The 20,548-nt window shown below is 36.4% G+C and overlaps 1 protein-coding gene across 2 annotated transcripts in view; it reads left to right on the top strand.

The window, feature by feature from the left end:
* Positions 1–20,154, top strand: part of ATAD2B (ATPase family AAA domain containing 2B) — a 75,156-nt gene extending 55,002 nt beyond the window's left edge. For both annotated transcript variants that reach the window (XM_027749277.2, XM_027749276.2), the window contains exons 24-28: positions 550–687; positions 12,139–12,828; positions 14,438–14,556; positions 15,721–15,849; positions 16,804–20,154. In XM_027749277.2, the coding sequence (XP_027605078.1) occupies positions 550–687; positions 12,139–12,828; positions 14,438–14,556; positions 15,721–15,849; positions 16,804–16,845 (1,118 nt within the window). In that variant the 3' untranslated portion in view covers positions 16,846–20,154. The remainder of the gene's footprint in view (positions 1–549; positions 688–12,138; positions 12,829–14,437; positions 14,557–15,720; positions 15,850–16,803) is intronic.
* The last annotated feature ends 394 nt before the right edge of the window (positions 20,155–20,548 follow it).

Below are 20,548 nucleotides of genomic sequence, written 5' to 3'. Positions count from 1 at the left end.
ATACAGTAGAAGCAATGAGATGAACCACCTTACAGAAAGCAAACCATACCTTTTGTTAAAAGCAGAATTGCATTTTCTTAATCTAAGAGCTGTTGACTCTGAAATGGATCCATTTTATGTAACATCGATCACAGTGAAAATACAAGATTCTTATTCAGATACTCTTTTTGATGTGGCAGAAAATGCCATTTTGACTTGCCACTTATTTTAAATCATCTGTTTAAAATCAGGAAAAATTGAAATGGTCAGTAAGAGTTTGCTTTGTAGAGGAAACATGGATAGAAGAGTGCAATCTTTGGGGATCCAAGTGTGAGAAACAGTCACATTTTTCTAATCTGTAAGAGCTGCCAGTTTTAAGACCATGTAACTAGTAAGTTATTTTGAAAGTAGAAACCAAATGTTCTTGATTCTAATCTTTGCTTTGGATGTCCAGCTAAATATTAATTGACGTGTTGCTATTGCAGTATGGTATTCCAAATTTCTTCTTAAATTCAGTCGTTTTATGCAGTTTGCTTTATTTAAATAGGTATGGTTATCTTTTGCATGCAGGCTTATCAGTACCAGCAGAACAGATAAATCCTCATGGTTCCACTGTACGGAAAACAGAAGCTCGAGTTGAAGAGGCATTTCGGAACAAACAAAAACCTACGATGGCAGTGTGGCCCAACTCTGCGACTAAATGTGCATGTGAGTACTTTGGGTGATAATTGTGCAAAATTAGAGGTTCTTCCAAGGGCAAACTTTTCAAATATGTCTCTACTACTGCTTACTGATTATTTTCAAAAGTAATTTTACACAAAGACGTGGAACACATACTCCTTTTCTGACTACATGAAATCTCTGCCCAAGAGAAGTTGTAAAGAAGCAGAATTTCAGTTTTTGTCATGAAGAATAACTGTTTTTCGAATGCAATATGAGTATATTGCATTTTTCTTTGTAAAATACTATTTTCAGTCTAAGACAACTCTGATCCAATTGGAAGATCAATTTTATTGGTTTAATGAGTGCTCAGGTTCTTTTAACGTCTGTGTATGGACAGGTACATACCTACATACTGCTTAATACTCTCTCACATGCACTGTACTCACTTTCTACTTCAATACATTCAGTACCATGCTAAGAGCTAGAAAGGAGATTGCAGATTTAACTATTTTCCTTTATGGCAATGGTTTTCAATAGTTAGTAAGCATTCCTGGAGAATATTAAGATACGCTCACTGGAGCCTGCTGGATTAATCCAAATAAATGATCAAAATCTCTAGGATTGTGAGGTGTGACTGTAGATAATCAGAGGCACTGCCAATTACTTTTAAGAGGTAAGTTGATTAGAACAGGTAAATACCTAACAACTATTTCCTTAATAAAGAAAATAAAGTGAGTAAGAGAAAGTGAGTATGAGGAATATACTGATAGTTGTGCATTATGTTCCTGCTGAAGATGTGGAGTCCATTATTTATATATTATTAGTAGCATTATCAATTATTGCTTAGTAGAAAAACTAATAGATTGAAGTAGACAAATTTTCATTGGTCTCTGTGTCTCCTTAGTGGTGCTTTTCCTTGATGAGAAATCGTTTTCTAGGCACAGTGATAATTGCCCAGAGATGAACATTGTTTACATATGAATGATAGTGTTGGTGTCAAATGGTTTAATTAATTAGAGGTGTATGGTTTTATTTCCTGAAGCTGTAATTTCTTCCGTTAAAGGAATTGAAGTCAATCTACAGAATTATGGTTTGAATAAATTGTTATATAATAAATTGATGATGTGGATCCAAGCTGTTCTTTATTCATTTGGCAGCTCATGCAAAAACAGAAGTGGAGGGAAGGGATTCCCAAACTTTTTTTTTTAATTTTCTATGAAATCCAAGATGGAGATTCTCACTCTGGCTGATCTACAGAGCACTTTCCTGGCTGTGCAGCAGATGGTGGGGTTTATAGACCTCCAAGCTGGACATCTCTTGGGAAGAGAGGGAGCAGCCGTTGCTGGTGACTTGCATCCAAAGCAGCTCCTGTCTCTTCCCTGTTGTGGAGGCAGTGGCAGTTGTTTGAAAACTCAAGCCATCCACTGTAGGAAACTGCCAGTGTCTCTGTAAACAAAAAAGTTACTGTTAAGGCACTGATCCTGTTAGTATTTTGGTGATTTAGCTTGGAAGGCGAGAAAATTTGAGGCTTAGTGGTGTTTGGGACTGTGATCAAATGAAAATCTTCCTTTTAAGGCTGAGTCTGGGAAAGGTAACTAGTCCAGGAGGGATGTGATGCCCCTAGTAATCGAGAGAGAGAACTAGGAATTGGTGAGCAATCACAAATCTGCAGAAGGGATTCAAGTAGTACATGGGCACACTTAAAGATTGCTGTGGTCAGTTCAGTAGGAACTAGAAATTAGGAAGAGAAATGGCCTTAAAAGGGTGCTTGGAGGACAGAGCTAGAGAAGGGTGAGAGCAGAACTGAGCAGACTGTAGGGAGCTTGAATAGCAGCAAATGATATTGTGGATTGTGATTGTATAAATGGAAGAAACAAGTTTAGAGAAGGGATTTCTGAACAGACATGATTTTAGAGGTAGAGTGGAAATTTTTTTTATGGTCAAGAACTAAGATTTTTTTTTTGAAGGCTATAATGTATTGCACAAGCAGACTAACAAGGAAAGTTATTTGTGTATTTTAATTACACAGGATAAAAACCTGTACTTTTCAGTTAATAATTCTGAAAATCTTTCAGTTTTTCTGCTGTTTGAACTTGAATTAATTTTTTTCCTTATAGAAATCCTAAGGAAAAAAATCACCAATCGTAACATTATTTTCTTGATAAGTTATTATTTTTGGAAGCTTTTTTCTTTTTACAGTATTTTAGAGAATAGCTGCAAAAAGCTTAATTCAGATGAAAAACTTGAGAACTCTCAAAGAAATTGTTGTCAAGTATCTTCTCTAAAAACAGAGTGAACTGCAGACAGTGCAGCAGCCTTGCCAAATTTAAAACCCTGTTCAGTAGAGAAAGAGTTAGATTATTATGTGTTGGTTTATTTTCTGAGGTTATGTATTTTGTATAAAACTTTATTTAGTTTTTTTGTTACCTATTATTTTGTGATTCATATAATTTTTCTAATGCATTTTAGATATTTTGTTGATTTGATTAGACCAAGATGAGCTGTCAGAAATGTGGCACAGAATAGTTGTTGTGTTTGAAGACATGGTGATACACGTTCCTGAGCTAGATTTCATCTGCAACTTCTATTTCTCTCATTGCAGGTACAGCTGTGGTGGATTGTTTATCACAGTATAGATGAGTTTAAAATGTATTGCATTACAGACGTTGCTGAAAATCTATTTGGGCAAGTTCTGCCACAGATAATTTAAAATATTTCCATATCAACAGTGTATTTTGAGAAAAGTGCAAGTGTTCTGGTGGGAACTTAGAATGGGACATAGGTAAAAAGTCTGATATAAGTAGTTTTATGATCATAGAATCACAAAATTGCTGTGGTTGTAAGAAACCTCTGAAGATCATCTGGTCTAACTCCCCTCAGAGCTGGTTGCTCAAGGCTTTGTCTAATTGTATTTTGAACATTTCCAATAAAGGAGGCTCTGTGATATGCCTAGGGAACCTCTTGTACTGCTTTGCAACTCGCACAATAGCTTCTTTTCCTTAATTTTGAATGTCTTGTGTTTTGATCTATGCCCATTACCTCTTGTCACTGTGCACTGATGAGAAGGGTCCTATTTTGCCGTTGTGTGGAAAAGGAAATTACCAGCAATATACAGTTCGATGTGTCTGCTAAATTAAGTGGTTTAGACACATATTAGCACAGAGAGCATTAGCATCTCTTTAATTGTTGAGATACTGTATAGTAAAACTTTATCCAGCTGCTCCATTTTGCCAGTAGATGGGGCATGTTGCATACTATTTTACTGTCTTGCAGTTGCTTCCTTCAGTGTTACATATAAATAAACTCTATGGGGATGATTTGGCTTTGCATTCTTATCTTTTTTTGCAGCATTTAATGATAATATATTGTAGTGATAGACCGCAGATTTTATATTTTCTTCATAGCGAAGATGTCTTTTATGCCACATGATAAATAGCATAGCTGTGAAAATGGCATTTGGAGCAAATAAAAAAAATTTAAATCCTTTGTGTTGTGCAGAGTATTAAAAATACAAGTTTTATATAAAAGTCATTTTATGAAATATGAAGTAAACACACTGTTAACTTTTCCCAATAATTTAAGTGATTAGTGATCTCTATAGAAAGAACTGCAAGGAGATCAAGCAAGGATCTAAAAAACTGTTGCAGAAAATGTAGTTCCTAAATAAATAATATTTTGTGTGTGTTTTTATGTTGGTTTGGTTTTGTTTTTCTTTTTTTTTTGGTTGGTTAGTTGGTTTTTGGTTTGGTTTTCTTTCCCCCTTAATGGTGATCTTTGCTGTCATGTGAAACTTATGTGTTTCTGCTTTATCATGGAAAGGATTTTGTTTTGTCAGTATTTTTTTTAAAGATTTTTAGAAAGAAAAGGCCTTTTGTTTACAGTCTTTCTTAGAAACCATTTTATTCTCAGTCATTGTCTGATTTTTGTCTGTTTAGTGTCTCTGACCTCTCTGCTGCAGTGGTGTCAGTGATTATTGTACTTCAGGCATTCCTATGGTTGCAGCAATGCCTTATCAAAGGACATGGCAGACCAGATGCCATATGGTTTTTATTATTCTAACTATTTTCTGTCTTTTGGTTTAGTTCTGAGTTTGGATTCAGAATTTGGATACTGGCATATTAACAGTCATCCAGATGCTAACATTAAATTTTGAGTAGCTGCTGTTTTGTCACACATCCTACACTTGCTACTGTTTTGTCGTCTCCTCCTGCTTTCCAGATTTGACTTGGATTATTTCTCACTTGAGATAGAGGCAAGTACTGTAACTTGACAGACATCATTAAAAAAGATTTTCTGGGATTTGAGGACATCTTTTCTCAGGGCTGAGAGAACTGTCTTTGTTTCTTTATCATTTTGTTCTGGGTAGTGTAGGAGTTGGCATTCTAGGTGGGAGTAGTTTGATCTCTTGTGTCTGATGCTGGCTTCAACCAGATGCTTTGAGAGGAACTTGCAAACATTTGAGAAATATTTTTTTTAATGTCTGATTTTGATGAAATACCAACTCAACTGATTCCAAGTTGGTTAACAGTTCTTTAAAAACCCATAGGTTTTGTAATTCTTCTTATTTAAAATGCAGTGTAATGAATTTGTGGGAGTTCTAATAAATCTACTTTTTTGGCATCCCATCACTTTTAGACTCAGTGATACCTAGTGGCAAAGAAATCTTTCATCACTGTTAAAAAGCTGGCTCTTGAATTGATCGAATGTCTCCTTTCTCTGACAGAGGGCAAAATGGGTTCTACAATTTACCTGATCAGTGACTTTTTATTATTCTCCTGTTATTCATCTCCTTTATAACTCAGTAATGCAAGATGGCTCAGCCTTTCTTAAGAAGGAGGTTTTCTTGAAGCATTATAACCTCCTTTCTTAGAAACATGGTAAAAAAGTTTTTTAATTAGTTCTTCTAAAGTCAGGTTTTTTCCTTTAAGTGGTATGCACAAGTGAGGTAATAAAAGCAGTTTTCAGACCAGATAGATCCCTTCCTTCCTCTCTTTCTAAATCTGCAACAACGTTTGCTTTAAATTTGGGGGATGAATTTCTGTCTTCAGAAGTTGTGGGTTTTCTGGTGGTTAATACCCATTTCTTACCTTCAGATTTCTTTGTATTGTGTTGGTTTTTTTCAATTTTGTCTCTTTGATAGAGAAACCACCCAGTAGCCATGATTCTTTCTTGTTTGTTCATGGCTCCCTTAAAGCAGGAAGCTGTCATTCATTAGTCCTTAAGAGCCAACAGAAGGTACCAAGAATATGTATAGCTGGAATAGTTGCTGTTGTACAGGGCTAATCAGCAGAAGAAAAATGAGCAGACCTATAGAGGTGGAAAGTCTAAAAATTATCTCCACGGGTGGCATTAATCTGATTGTCTCTTCTCTTTTGCCTTCATTTTCCTCTTTAATTTTCCCATGTGACTGTCTTGTCATGTATTTTACTAACATAATAACTCTGGTTTCATGTAAATTATATTTCTATCTTGGTTTTCCAAGAAAATCATACCTGTGCTCTCTGTCCATCTCATCTCCCCTAATAACTTGTGAATCATTTAGCAGAGTTCAGAGAGATTTGACAGGTGTTAAGGGCTGAAAGATTAGATTCCTGCAGGTTTTGTGAAAATTGGTAGCTGGATAAATCCACGTGTCTAGTGAAGGAAAAGGCAATAGATGGAAAATGGTAGTTATCTGTTCTGCCTGGTCTTGGCAGCTGGTCAGCTAAACCATGGTATTGGCCAGGCATGGCCTGCACATCTCGGCTGTGGTGTATCGTGTGTCCTGTTCATTGGGGTGAGGAGAAACAGGAGATACTGAGAATTTTGTGATAAATATTGGGAAGAGCTTGAGTCGAGAGCATTATAGGGGACGGTAGGGGAAAGCAGGTGACTGGAGGAGAAAATGCTGAGGATGCTGCAGCTAAGGCTGGTTTTGTATGCATTTCAACTCCTTATGAAACTTGACTCTTCCTTATTGAGTAGCGGTGCCCAGGTTCTTTCTAGTATTTGTTTACACAACATAATCTGTTACATATGCTGATGAAGTTCATAAATATGTGAAGCTCTTGCATGCAGTTCTTCTAATGTACTTGTCAGCTCTGTGCCTTGAGTGCCCTCCATCCAGGTGAAGAAAATGGCATCTTTCAGAGGTTAGTTACCCATTCAGGGGTTAGTCACTTCAAGCTGGTCAAACTGCAGGTCACTACTTGCCTTTTCACTGGTGCCATATTCCCACCATGTCCCCTGTGCCAGCACCGTCATTCATGAGCTGGAAAGCTCAACCAAAGATATTGAAAACTAACCCGGGGAAAAAAACCCCCAAAACCAAACAACATTTCAGATGGATTTAGTTCCCTTATCTGTTTTACTGCAGGAACAGTAGTGCTGGCACAAATGAGGTAGTGCAAATACTATAGCTGGCTTTGGAGGAGGAATGGCTTTGTCTGTTAGTGAAAGCTAACAGACATTTTGCTTTTTAAGCCATTGCAGAACTGTGCTCTGTTCTTTCTTGCTGCTTATCTCTGACTGCAGTTTGGGACTTTGTGAGTGGAAACTCCAGAGACTTTCAAGTGAACTACTTGGTGCCCCTTGGTAAGGAATGTGGAGCTACTGGAAGCAGCTAAATTACTGTGGCAAGTACATAGATATTCTGGATGCTGCATAAGAGAGCATAAGTGATAGTAAATGCTTTCTCAAGGCTTTGAGTTACTTTACACACAAGACGTCAAAAAGGAGTTGAGGGTTTTGATCATGGAAGAAAAACTTAAAATATGCATTGCTTTAAGTGGTTCTTGATACTGCAGGCAAAAAGTCTAGATCCATGGTGATCTTGCTTGCCATGAGAATCTTCTTTGGATTTTAATCCCCAAGAATTCTTCATGAAATAAAGTAACAACAGAGAATTTACTGTTTGATGGATGTCAGTTTTATCATGTAATGATAGAAGATTCTTTTCTGCAGCATGAAGTGAACTTGTTAGCCTCTGAATGCTGTGCTGCACTCACTGTACTGTAGTAGTCAGACTACGGGAATTTAAAGAGAAACGTCTCTGCTTTTGTTGCTACATCTCATTAGAGTTCATCCATATTAAGGGAAGCAGACTTACTTGTTAATAATTGACAGTCTTTGAATTTTCTAATTATTACTTTCTTTTCCAACTGTTAACTTTATTGCTGTATGGTCTACAGTTCTGTCACTGTTGTGCTCGATTTGAGGGACAGCAACAGTGCATCCTCAACTCTGAAGCTTCTGTACCATTCACCCATGTTTCTGAGGTCTGTTTTCTTCAGACCATACTAGACAGAAAGGTCATAGTTACTATTAGATCTTGCAGAAGTATTTCAGGAATGTGAGGAGTCGGAATTTTTTTGTTTCATATAGTTTAGGGTTCTTTAGCCAAGAACTATACTCTGCTCTGGACAAGGTTGGTGCTTATTTCACCAGAAGATGTTGTCATTACTTGGTGTATCTGACTTGAGAATCTCCAAGCAGCACCTGTGAGTGGGCAAGAATTCAGAATTTCTAAAAGTCCGCTATAGGTTTCATTTTACTTAACTTGACATAGAGGACTAGTCCTTATGAAGTAAGGACAGTAGAGAATTTGTTTTTTAATCATTACTGAGGGAAATGCTGTCTGCCTTCTTTATGGGTCTTTCAAACAACTCTGTAAGGGTAACTCAACTTAGAATGGAAGAATTGAGAAACCTCACTTATTGCTTCACAAAATGTAGAGTAAATTTGTGTTCAGTGATTAATTGCATTGTATTACATAGCACTTTTAAAAAGTACTGTCTGCATGGATTGTGCAGCTTAGGAAAAAAAAAAGGAGCAGGTAAAGTTTGGGTTTGATATCAGCTTCACGTGAACCAAAATGAAATGTTATGTGTGACTTGTGGTCAGACAGGTATTTATTGTCATTAAAAATTCTGAGTAGTGATTTACAAAAAAGCAAACCAGAAAGAAGCTAGAACTGAAGTGAGGATCCCCTTGGCAAATCCGTAGAGGTTATGTGAAGATTATAGAGTGAAGAGTTGAGAAATTCAGAAGGCAAGTGAATGTATTCATGTGTGAATAATTGGTATTATAATAGTTTGAGTTATAGAAACTCAGTTCTATAAAGCAGGATTCCTCTGACAATAGTATTTTTACTGCCTCTGGCACAAAAACTGCCAGAAGAGTGGGTATCAATGGAGAGATTTCAGATGAGTAGTTTTAAAAGGAGTAATTGAAAAGGTGTTAAGGCATTAACTTGCAATTGTCTGTACTCTGTTCATTTTTTTAACAAAGTTCACTCAAAGTTTTTCTTCTGTAAATAGCTGTCTCATTCGGTTACCTACTGGAAACTGATAGTATGTCATGAATCATATTGACTAGAAAATAAAAAGACTGTCATTCTACTCTTGACAGTTCACAGTCTTCTAAAATATAAACATTAAGGTAGCAAAGATGGGACCCCAGTTTATTTTTTAGCAGCAATCCATTAATTCAGTAGTTCCTGCCCATTAGCCTTTTAGTTTTATATCAGTTTTACCCTGTGGTAGTTCCTTCTTCTTTTTTGAGTCATATTCAACTGTCCTGCAGGATGCAGAGATAAATTTTCCTTTTTCCTGCCTCATACACCGGCTTCTCAGGTCCATGATATTCTTGCAGTAGTGCCTTTTTCTTTCCCGTAAAAAGGAAGGGAATCAGTGTAGATTATGAAAGCTGGTGTTGTTGTCTGCAATTGGTCACATGGTTCTGTGGTCCATTAAACACTTCTCCTACTTGTACCATTCCCTTGTCTACAGGAATTGGGCAGACAGAAAGACAGACTGGTGGTGGATATTGTTTTTAAATACAGTATTTGTTGCTCAATTTTTTCACTGTTTTACAGGCTTGGCTGTCTGTATAGAAGAAAAATACATATAACAATGCTTTGGTTGCTAAGGATCTGGAGCCAGAATTTCCTCTCTCATCCCAAAAGACGTTGCTGCAGCACTTTTTTGTGTTGCTTTGTCCTAATTAAAAATAGCAGTAAAAACCAACACATATAATGTATGTTTGAAAAGTACTGCATGAGACAGTGAGTGCGACTTGCTGTCATTTGGGCAGACTTGAAATTTAATGAGATGCGTAATACAAGGATTAATTCCATTTTGCTTTAATGTGATTTCTCTCACTTAAAAATTTTAGGAATGTACTTGTGTGGTCAGGCAAATTATGGGTCCTCATCCCAGGTGGGACTCACAGGGTGGACAGAAGAGATGCACCATTAAAATACTTAAAGTACAATTCACTGATGTAAAAAAATGTCAAATATATTTGATATTATAGCTGATATAGCTATCTGACAGCAAAGTCAGCCTAAAGAGCCAAAATCAGTGTATCTTTAAAATTTTGACTAATAGTTTATACATTTCAGGACATACTAGATTTCCTTTGAAAGACTTTTATTCCCCTTCTGTGTCTTATTTACCCATCTTTGGAGTTGAACTGAGGCTAAGCCCATTGCCTAAGAGGGGAGTTTATTTTGTCATAAGTTTACATATCCCTGTTTAGTTTGAGATTTGCTGCTTCAGTTGTTAATGAAAATCTCTTGTACAATCTAGGGGAAAAAATACATGAACTCCTGAAAAGTTGTATGAGTAGATTGTAGTTTGTCATCAGTAAAACAGTGACCCTGGCTGTAGAAACCACTATCAAACCTTGAAAATACCTGGAGAAAGCGTTGGTTTGTTTTTTTTCTCCTCTCAAAATTTGCAGTTCTCCATAAGGATTATTTGTAGAAATAAATACACATTTCAAGTGAGACTGTTTTTATTGCAGTGTGATTGTATCTTTAGGTAGCTTTAAAGCTAAAAGGTTAAGATTTATTCCTAATGCAGTGGTGAAACTAGCTGCATACACACTCATGGAAGCAAGTTCTGAAGTACAGCTGTGCTTCTCTGAGCATCTGTGAATTAATTCACAGCACTTGTACCTGCACAGTGCTTGTATCTTCAAAGCAAGATCTTTGTAACTCAGTGTGAGGTTGGCAGACACAGATCTAGGACTTAATACCCCATAAATCAAAGCAACTTACAAATATAAAGAACATTATGAAGGTGCTTAACATAAGAGTGCATTTTGAAACGAAGAAAATTTGTCAATCTCTGGTAACTGTTGGCTGTGATTGTCATTTATAGTCACTTGGTCACAAGTTCAGCAGTTTTGCAAAAATATGAGCAGTTTTCATTGTTGTTTGAATTTGAACGTAAAAGCTTAAGCTTCAGTTTTTCCCAGCATTTTTATTGGTCTTCTGAGCTGTGTCTTGTTAGTGCACTTGAAAAGGATGTTGACAATAGCATTAGGTTCAAATAGTCTTCCTTCTACATTTGCTGATCATATTGCAAAAGTGTCCCAAAACCTCTTTTTAAATTGGTGCCTTAGTTGTATCTTGCTACAGATGGGTTAGTAAAATAAAATACCCTTTCTGAAAAGTAGTATATTATGTAATTTTTCAAAGGCATAGAATATGCAGTTAAGAAATAAGAAACAATGAACAAGTAAGGATGCAAAAATACTGAAAAAATTATCACATTGCCTTGGTGCTTCGAGTTACACAATACAGAGGAAAGGCAGGGGTGGTGAGATTAGTTTAAGGACCACTGCTTCCTCTTCTGCTTACAGGCTCGTTGTATAAATGAGGTGTTTGTGAGATTTTTTTTTTTTAAAACCACATTTTGTCAATGCAGTGATCTTGAGTACGGAGGTGGGAATGAATGTAAGATGGAGGAGATTTAGCTGATTTAAACAGTGAAGATGCTTTTGAATTGGCAGTGGACATAAACAGGAATAAGAAGTGATTGCATACAAGTCACAAAGCTTTTTCACTGTTATGACACTTACACATCAATGTGGGATGCTCATGAAGGTCCTTGAGTCTTGCATCCGTGGAGGTTTTCAGTACATGGGTGGGTGAAGCCCTGAGCAACCTGGTCTGCCCTCACAGCTGACCCTGGATGGAGTAGTAGGTTGGACCAGAGACTTCCTCGTGTCCCTTCCAACCTGAATTATTCTATGAATCCATGGGTTGCACTTCTTGCTTGTTGTATAATGATTTTAAATTGCTGAAGACCTAAAAAGGGAAAATGAGAATAACTGTCTTTAGAGTCTGCATTACCCGAATGAGAATGAGTTCTACATAATTGCTTAGCTGTTTTCTTTCAGTGTTTTACCTACAAATGTATATATTTATAGGTAAAATGTATATATATGTAGTATATTATACTTAATGTATAAAATACATTTTTAGGGATATCTTGTTTCCACAGTTTAGGAATTGTGTGCATGACTGAGTGTCCACTCCTTATATTTGTAAAAGTCCTTGGTGTCTCTAATTTTCTCACATTGAAATCAAGAGACAGCTTTATCCTTGAAGTGTGAACACATTTGTTTCACACACTGCAGCATATTTTAATATCCTGGTCTCTTTACTGGGGGGTACCTGTGCATCTAAAAGGTTTTGGTTTTTTTTTTTTCCCCACTATAATTCAGTTCGAATAAGGAGGAAATCGAGACGGCGCTCACAGTGGGGCAAAGGCATTATTAAGAAGAGGAAAGTCAATAATTTGAAGAAAGATGAAGATGATGCAAAGTTTGCTGATGATGAAAATCATGGTGAGGACAGTAAATTGCTGGAAAATGGAGAGCTAGAGATCAGCACTGACTGCATTGAGGAGAATGGAGAGGAAACAGGAGACCTCTCTATGACAAATGATGAATCCTCTTGTGATATTATGGATATAGATGCAGAGCAGAGGCTTAACAATGGGACATCAGCAAAGGAAAACAATTTTGCATCCACAGAAGAAGAGAGCTCAAATGAATCCCTATTAATAACTGACAGTGTTACCCTGGGTACTGAAAAGGAACTAAGGAAGGACTCTACACTGAAAGGGGACTGTGTGAATGGAGAGACATCTGTACACAGCTCCCAAGGTGTACCTGTTCCAGCCTGTCATAATGGCAAAATGGAATCACTTGATGCTGTTTCACCCTGTGACAGCAGAGATAGTAACAAGCAAAAATCTTTATCTGAAGATCAGCCAAAGGAGAGAATGGAAGCTTCCAGTGAAAGTCAAGAAAGTGATCTAGTGAAAGCTGAGTTACCACATTGCAGCAATAATGAGATAACACTACAGAGCACAGACATGGAAACTAAAGATGCTGAAGCAGATAAAGAAGGTACAGGTTGTTTTCAATGTTTCTGTCTTAATATTAGCGTCCAGGTTAATGTGTATATTTTTCATTGTGATATGTTACAATTCATACTATATAGCAATATTTTATGAAGTGCTGACTATTTATTTTAAACTCTTAGCATGCTTCAAACATTTAATTCACATAGAAAAATTAGAAGTCTACTCTTGACTTGGTGTATTTTTATCTTAGGCAAGTAAATGTATCTTCATACTAACACTTTTGTAGGCTTTGTGGAAAATCCTGTAAATACTGAGAGAACATTAAAACAATAACTATTTAAAATATTATAAATGGAGATAAATATATGATATAGCTTTTGGTCTGTGTATTCTGTCTGATTTATATTTTGATCTACATGATAAGTTTTGACTAGTTTTGTTTAGAGATTTATGATAAAAGTATCATTGACATTGGATGGAAAACCATAGAAATACATAATGTATTCCTTTAAAAACATTTGTTCATTGCAAAAGCTAAAGTAAAAGTTGAAGTCATAGAAAAAACCAGATAAACTGTTGCTTATCTATTGGAGAAGGTATCTGGCTTTGGAGTCACAGTGAACACAGTAACAGTGCAGCAAAAGGATAAGAGAAGGAGAAGGGAAATCCTGGTGGTGCATAAAAGAAGGGGCCATGTCCTTTGAAGACAAGAGACATAGTTTCCTCAGGGAACAGAAATAAAAGCCTTATACATGATTGCCTTTTTAATGAGCTTTTCAGAATTATCTAAAAGAATGAAATCTTTACTTCAAAAGTTAGTGTTGAGATTTACAAAGTAAATGAGCTTTAATGAGAGATCTGAATTTTGAGAATATCACTGTCTAGATGTTGACTGTGTTTGTACATACGTGTTTTCTCTAAGGGTAAGGAGAATAGTACAAAAAAGGTCCTAAGAATATCACAAGAAGGGTATGATGTGTTAAGAGCCTTTACATTTCTAAATTTGGCAGTTGAATTTTGTATACTTTAGGATGGTTATAATAGTGGGGTCCTCAGAAGAAAAGGCTTTTTAAATAGCTGAGGAGGAGAAAAATAGTGAATGAATGTAGAGAGAGAATCAGGAGATATAAAACCACTTTATTCTCTGCAACAGGATTGGACAACATCCTGAACACAGAGTTGGAAAAAAACAGGAAAGTGTCACAAAAGCATGAGATTTCTGAAGTAAAGCAGATGTTAGAATTACTGTGGTGATGAAGACTTGGGATGCTTTTGAGAAAAAAATGAGGATTTCACTCAAGCAGAAATATTTTCAGCATTAGCTTAGTATTTGAATTTCTCTTATAAGGTTTTTAATTTGTTGTTGTTAAATAGAAATGATATAATGGAAACTCTTTTAGTGGCATTCAGTTTTCTCTTTGGAACTTCTGAGTTCAAAGATTACCAGTTTCATGCGTGTTTTCTGAACTGTAGTTTTGTGCACCTGTAAACATTCAGAATTCTGCAAAACTGATGAATAATGTGCACTGCTACATTCTTGCTTGATTCAAAAAAACTCAACAAACCAAACAAGCAGAATCAAACTAAAGTGAAGAAACAAGCTGTTCACTTTGTGAGACTGGCATTGCTGATAATTGTTTTTCAAATAACAGGTATATTCAAAAGCAAGAGAACACGGAAAGTCGCTGTGGAACAGTCAAAGCCCACAAGTTTGGAGCAGGAACCATCAGTTCCCTTACCCTCTGTAGTTGTTGACCATGACAGACTAAAGGTAATAGAACTGAAAAAATAAATTGAACTGTTAACAAACTCCATGAAAAATGCTTCCTTTCTCTGTTCTGAAGCAATGTTTCCTGTATTTTTGGCTGCAAACAAGTATTATGACTGCAGTGACTTCTGCAAATTATTAGTTGATCAGTGTTTTTTGGATGAAAAATTATTAGAACTGCTGAATCATGACTGTCCCATCATTACTACATTTAGAAATCCAGTAATGTCACAGCAGTCCACTATTTTAATTGCAGGTTTTGCAGGTACTCATATGCATTAATTGGACATGTCAGGTACCAAGGAACTGCTGGGTGCCTGGTAATTAGGAGTTAATATGCCTAGTAATTAGGAGTTAACATCATCTTTTCCTTTCCTGTGTATGTATACTTGGTGGAGGGAACTGTTAGTGGACTGGAAGGCAAATTGGACTTTGTGCTGATGTTTTGGTATCATAGACTGCTAGTTAATTTTCTTTCAGTTTTGTCCCTTTTTAAGCAAAGTTACAATAAAATTTGCTATCTTCTGTTGTAAAAACTACCTTGACCTGCTACGAAATTGAGATCTCGTTTTCTGTGGAGTATAGATGATAATCTCTTTGGAACCATAGAATTGTTATGAGAGGGGAAAAAAAAACCAACTTAAATTTTACTCTTTGCTACTACGTACAGTACTTTCGCCTTTTGTTTATGAGCAATGTTACATGTGTTGTGTGTCTCCTTCTTGTCCCCTTCTCTGTTTTGCACCATTTGTCAACATTTGTGGAGTTCCAAGTGTGTTTTCATTTGTTAGGACTTAAAATTTCTTGCCTATGCAAATTCTTAAAAATGTCTGCTTTAGCTATCAAGGCAGTTTTTATTGACTGAGATGAAACAGGATGAAGTGGCATTCAAACAAAACAAACATTGCCCCAACTATGCTGAGTAAAAAAATCTTAAGAAAAAAACATATGGGTATAAGCAGAGAAGTGAAGAGAGACATCAGGTCCTTTTTGTGTCTATATGGAAGCAATAGCCTTGCTGCTACCTAGGTGTGGTTCATTTTATTTGTATGTATCCCTTCAAAGTAGGGCTTCAGAAAGAGGTTGCATTTCTGATTTGTCCTTAAAAACATTGTAAAAATTGATAATAGAAAACCCTCTTAACTTCACCTTTTGTTGTTCCAACAGAAACTGCTTGATTTGGTGGTTAAGAAAAGTGACAACCTGACTGTTGACCAACTTGAGAGATTATATTCACTCCTCAGTCAGTGCATCTACAGACATCGTAGGGACTATGACAAATCACAACTTATAGAGGTGATGTTGTACAGTTCCTTTTATTCATTATCTGAATATTGTGAGATAGGTTTAGGTTTTCCAAGAACTGTTAATCTGTCAATTCACTGATGTACAGGCAAAACCTTTAAATAGACTTTGAGACTTTATCTCTAAATAGAAAGGATTTTAGTGTACTAATGGCTTAGAAACCAGGGATTGTTTCTGATAACACTTCCTCAGAAAAGGTTCATTTCACCATGGGCACAGTCTGGTCATAACTCTGGATATGCATTCCATCCAACATCACTGTTCTAGCTGTAGAGGGATTGGGATCAGCTTGCTGATAACCAACCCTGCTGAGAAAAAGAACAACAATTGCAAGTTTCCAGTTGGATCACTGAGCACTAAATATTCTTCTCCATGAATAATTTACAACAAAACCTGGAAAGGCCTTAGTGTGGGATTTTTTTAGAGTTCCTGCAAAACGCTTTTCAAACCATTTTCATGCTGTTCCTTTGCAATCTTCACCTAAAAATGTGTTGAAAAACTGTGCAAAATGTTGGGTAGATTAAAAAGACATTTATCCAGCAGGAGAATGTAAAACTGATCTTTACTTTGATAATCCAAACTGTGCAGAGATGTGTTTATAGCTGGGTCACCAATAGCATAAGTGTGCAGTAAGACTTGATTTCATGCAGTGTGCCACTGCAATGCTTTCCTAATACATATCGAACGCATTAATTATATAAGTGACCCTGATAAGCTTCGATTTTTCTCATGGACTGTCATAGTAGAGTGCTTTTCTGCATTAATACATCTTTAATTAGTTTCCTCTTTTACCATATTTTGCTAGCAGATAGCTAGCTAATAAACAGAAATGTCTATTTTCCTATTATTTATTCAGATTAAAAAAAACAACCAGTAAATACTACTACATAATGTAACTTTATTTCTGTCTATGTATGTGTAATTGATGGTCTGTGTCTCTTGCAGGAGATGGAAAGAACAGTTCGTGTGTTTGAAACATTCCTGTGAACTTGTCAAGATGGGTGGGTTTATCCTCTCAAACTGCTCATGGGAGAGCAGCCCTCTGAGCCATTCAGTTTCCATTTGCACCAAGTATGTGCAGAGCCTTGGTCTTAAGTGCTCTCTCTTTTTGTTTCTGTTGAATTTGGTGCTATTGTCTCAGGTACCTGAAACCAACCAGCCTACAAGAACCAAACAGAACTTCATATAGTTGTATCTGATATAAATAAAGAATGCAATGCCACAGCTTGGAGATTTTTTGGTGCTACAGAAACTGTTCTCATTCCTGCTCTTGTTCACTCTACATGCATTTATCTTTGGGGAAAACTTCGGGCAAAGTGAAGACCAACACATACAAGAGGACTGGAAAGAGCAGATCTAAGTTGAATATTTTTAAACAGGCAACCTTTTTTTAATTTTTTTTTTCTAATTTTTCTCTTCTCTGGGGTAACGGACAAAATGAATCTGTTCTAAAGAAGGCAGTGATGTGTTATGGTAGAAATCTTGAGTAACTGGATGTACAGTAATTTGAAGATGAGGCTCTCTAGAACTGCCTTTAATGTGCCTTTTAGTCAATTGAGAAAGATTAGGCTAAGCAGTTTGTTTGGATTATAGCAAATGGCAATGTTAGAAAGCTGTCTGCAGAATGAAGATCTCCAAAAGGATGAATTGTATTCTCTTCATTGGATGGCAACCAGTATTATGGTTCTATAATGCCTGTCTTACTCTACAGAACTAAACTAAGACACACTGAAAAAGCCACATACTTTACCAAAATGGTGAAATTCCTTTTTCATTGGTATATATTTGTTTTAGAAACAAGTACACAGTGAAACTCTTCTGTGTTACTAAAAATGAAGCATTTTCCCACCATCTCCTTGTTTTCCAGTGTGAGTTCTTTAAGGAAAGCAAGGTTAATACTTGCAGGTTTCATTCTGAAGTTGTATGTTTGTAATATAGATTGGACTGTGCAGTGCAGGTAAGACACTATAGTTGGTCAAAGTCCTGGAGCCCAACCTCAGTTGAAAATAAAACTTACATTAGGTTTCACGAGTCGTTCTGTGCAAAGCATTGTTCCTGTTGGGGGGATTGGAGCACATCCTTTGGAATCCATCTGTTCGGACCAGGGTTCTCTGGATCTGAATTGTGGAGTTCAACACCTTTCCTTACTGGCAACTGGAGAGAATAGTCTAGGCAATTAAAAAAAAAACCCTTGTGTTTTATCACAAGCTCGGAGTTACAACATTACCTGGGCTGATTTATTTTGAACCCACGTGGAAGGTGTTGTAGAGCAGTTGGCTGGTGTTCCCATCATAAACCATTCGTTGTGACTGTCCCTACGTAGCTGCAGGAGTGTCTGTCCAGATATATGCAATGCAGTGTGATTAGTTTTTAATTAAACAGACTACTGCAGAGATACTGAGCTACCTCAGCTTTTTGTATTTTAGTTACCAACAGTGTTCATGGAGGACTGTAATCACTCTGCTCCCACGTCCAAACCGAAGCTAAGGGACTTGTCTCCACCTCTACGGCTCATCCCAGTGTAGTGCTGCAGAGAGAGAACGTGGGCCTTGGCCTACTGCAGTGTTCCAAAGTGCTTTGTACATTATGGTTAAACATAATTCTATCTTGGATCTTTTTCTCCCCCGAATGCCACTGTTTTTCTTCATAGCTAATGGCAGGAAAAGGTTTTAAACGTTCATGTATGTCTAGTTACACCTAAATGCAACCCATGCAGAAACTGTATTTTTTAGGTGGGAAAGTGCGATTAAAAACAACAAAAACAAGCAGAAAACACATTTTAAATGAGATTCTTTGATCTCAGATTTGATTATGGGATTTTTTTCCATGTTTCATTTAGTATTTATTAGCATCATACCTGTTTGAGATATTTATGTGTCTGGTACATTAACAGCATTTTGTATTTTGATGGAAATTGTTACAAACTTTAAGATTTGATTAAATGAAATGTAGCAGATTTTTTGTAGCAAGTTTCTGATAAAAGGGTTTTTTGCAAGTCTCAGGTTCTTGCTGCAGAATTTTTTAAGAATATTTATTCCAGTTTCACTTACTCAAAGAAGTTTTTGTTCAAGTAACAGCAGCACTTGTGGAAGATAAAACTGCATTCATTTGTAAGAAGTTAATAAATTTATATGAACTAAAACAGTTAAGAATTTTAGTCACCAGTGAGTGTGAAAAGCAAGTTTAAGCTAATGCCTATCATTAAAAATGGTTCTAAAAGGTCAGGTTTCTAAAGGAAAATTTTTACTGTCAGTTGTTGATTGGGAAAAATCGTTAAGAGGCAATTTACTAATTGAGGAGCTGCCATATTGTTTTAGAGAAAAGTAGCTGATATCAGATGTTCTAGTGGACAGCTTACCTAAAATGATATACTCGCCTTCTTAGCCCAAATAACCACACTTCAGTTTTTGTTTTCCTTTACAGATGTCTGGTGGTTATAGAGTTTAAACAGCTGTTAATCTATCCATGTGGTCTATACTTGTTTACTCTTTGTATGTTTTTAATTTTTTTGCCACATAGCACTGGCAAGAGTTTGTACAAATTGACCTCTCTTCCTTGTTTCTTGTTGTGAAAATTGCAAATAAACTCCTGTGTGAGTCCTTGTGCTGGGGCCAATGGAACGTGGCTGACCAGGAGGAAGGAGTTTTCCCTGGGGGGCTGGAGGGGCTGTCTTGGAATGATAGAGTTGCTCTTGGGTGAAGTTGATGGCTATGGAGTTAATTGTATTTGCAAGCTTGAATCTCACCTGTGATTATTTTTTTGTTTTGTTTTGTGTCCTCTGTATTGTTACTTGATTTCCTCATATGCCAATGTATTTACAGGATTACTGGGTTTTGTAATATCGTCTTCCTTTTTTTTTGTTTTGATTAAGTTGGTGGGTCAGTGCTGGTTTTACCTTCAGTCTCCTGAACGGCAGGACCTGCAGCTGATAGTCATTTATTTTGTTTTTATTTTATTTTGTAATCACAACATAAGCTTGAATTTGGGCTTGTACTTGCATCTTTTGTATCTTGTACATTGGGTTATTTAGACATTGGGGCGTCCTGTTTGTTTTCATTAACGTGTGTCTACTTTGTGGATTAAGTAGACTTCCTTCATCAGCTATGGTATATTTTGGATTCTATAGTTTTATTCAGAACTGTGTTTTAATTGATGTTTTGCATTTTGACTTCATTTTACGTTAGTTTGAAGTAAGTTATTTAATTTTTTTTGAACTTCTGGAGATTTTGAACATTTGACTGTAATTTGTAATATAACTGCTGTGAAATACTTGAATAAAGATGGCAAGAAAACACAGCTTTAGCTCCTTCAAGAATGTATTTAAACCTCCTGGCTGATAACAGTCTTTTCCTTACCAGACCTCCTTTGATTTCACAGTTGAGATGTTTCCCTCTGGGATCTTGCTGTTTAGTTATTTTGAGCAGTTTAATCCAAACTTCTGCTTTCAGTGTTTGTCCATTAGAGAAATGGCTTCTAATTAGAGGGTTTTTAAGGAAACACTCTCTTCTCTCTTCCTATCTATCAAAGTTATTCTTGCTTATTGTGGGTTGTTTGGTTTTTGTTTTGCTTTTTTAAAGATTGACTCTAATATATCTAGGAATTCTGCTAGTTTGTTTCTCAAATAATTCACGCAGAGGAGAGAGTAAGCTGCTAGAGGTCATGAAGGTGAAGAACCAACCTGCATCTTACT

The sequence above is a fragment of the Pipra filicauda genome, unplaced genomic scaffold (assembly GCF_003945595.2).
Source record: "Pipra filicauda isolate LSUMZ 115617 unplaced genomic scaffold, ASM394559v2 scaffold209_size2725305_pilon, whole genome shotgun sequence".
Taxonomy (NCBI): Eukaryota; Metazoa; Chordata; class Aves; order Passeriformes; family Pipridae; genus Pipra; species Pipra filicauda.
Note: the sequence above shows the minus strand (reverse complement) of the source record. Positions and strands in the feature narration are given on the sequence as shown.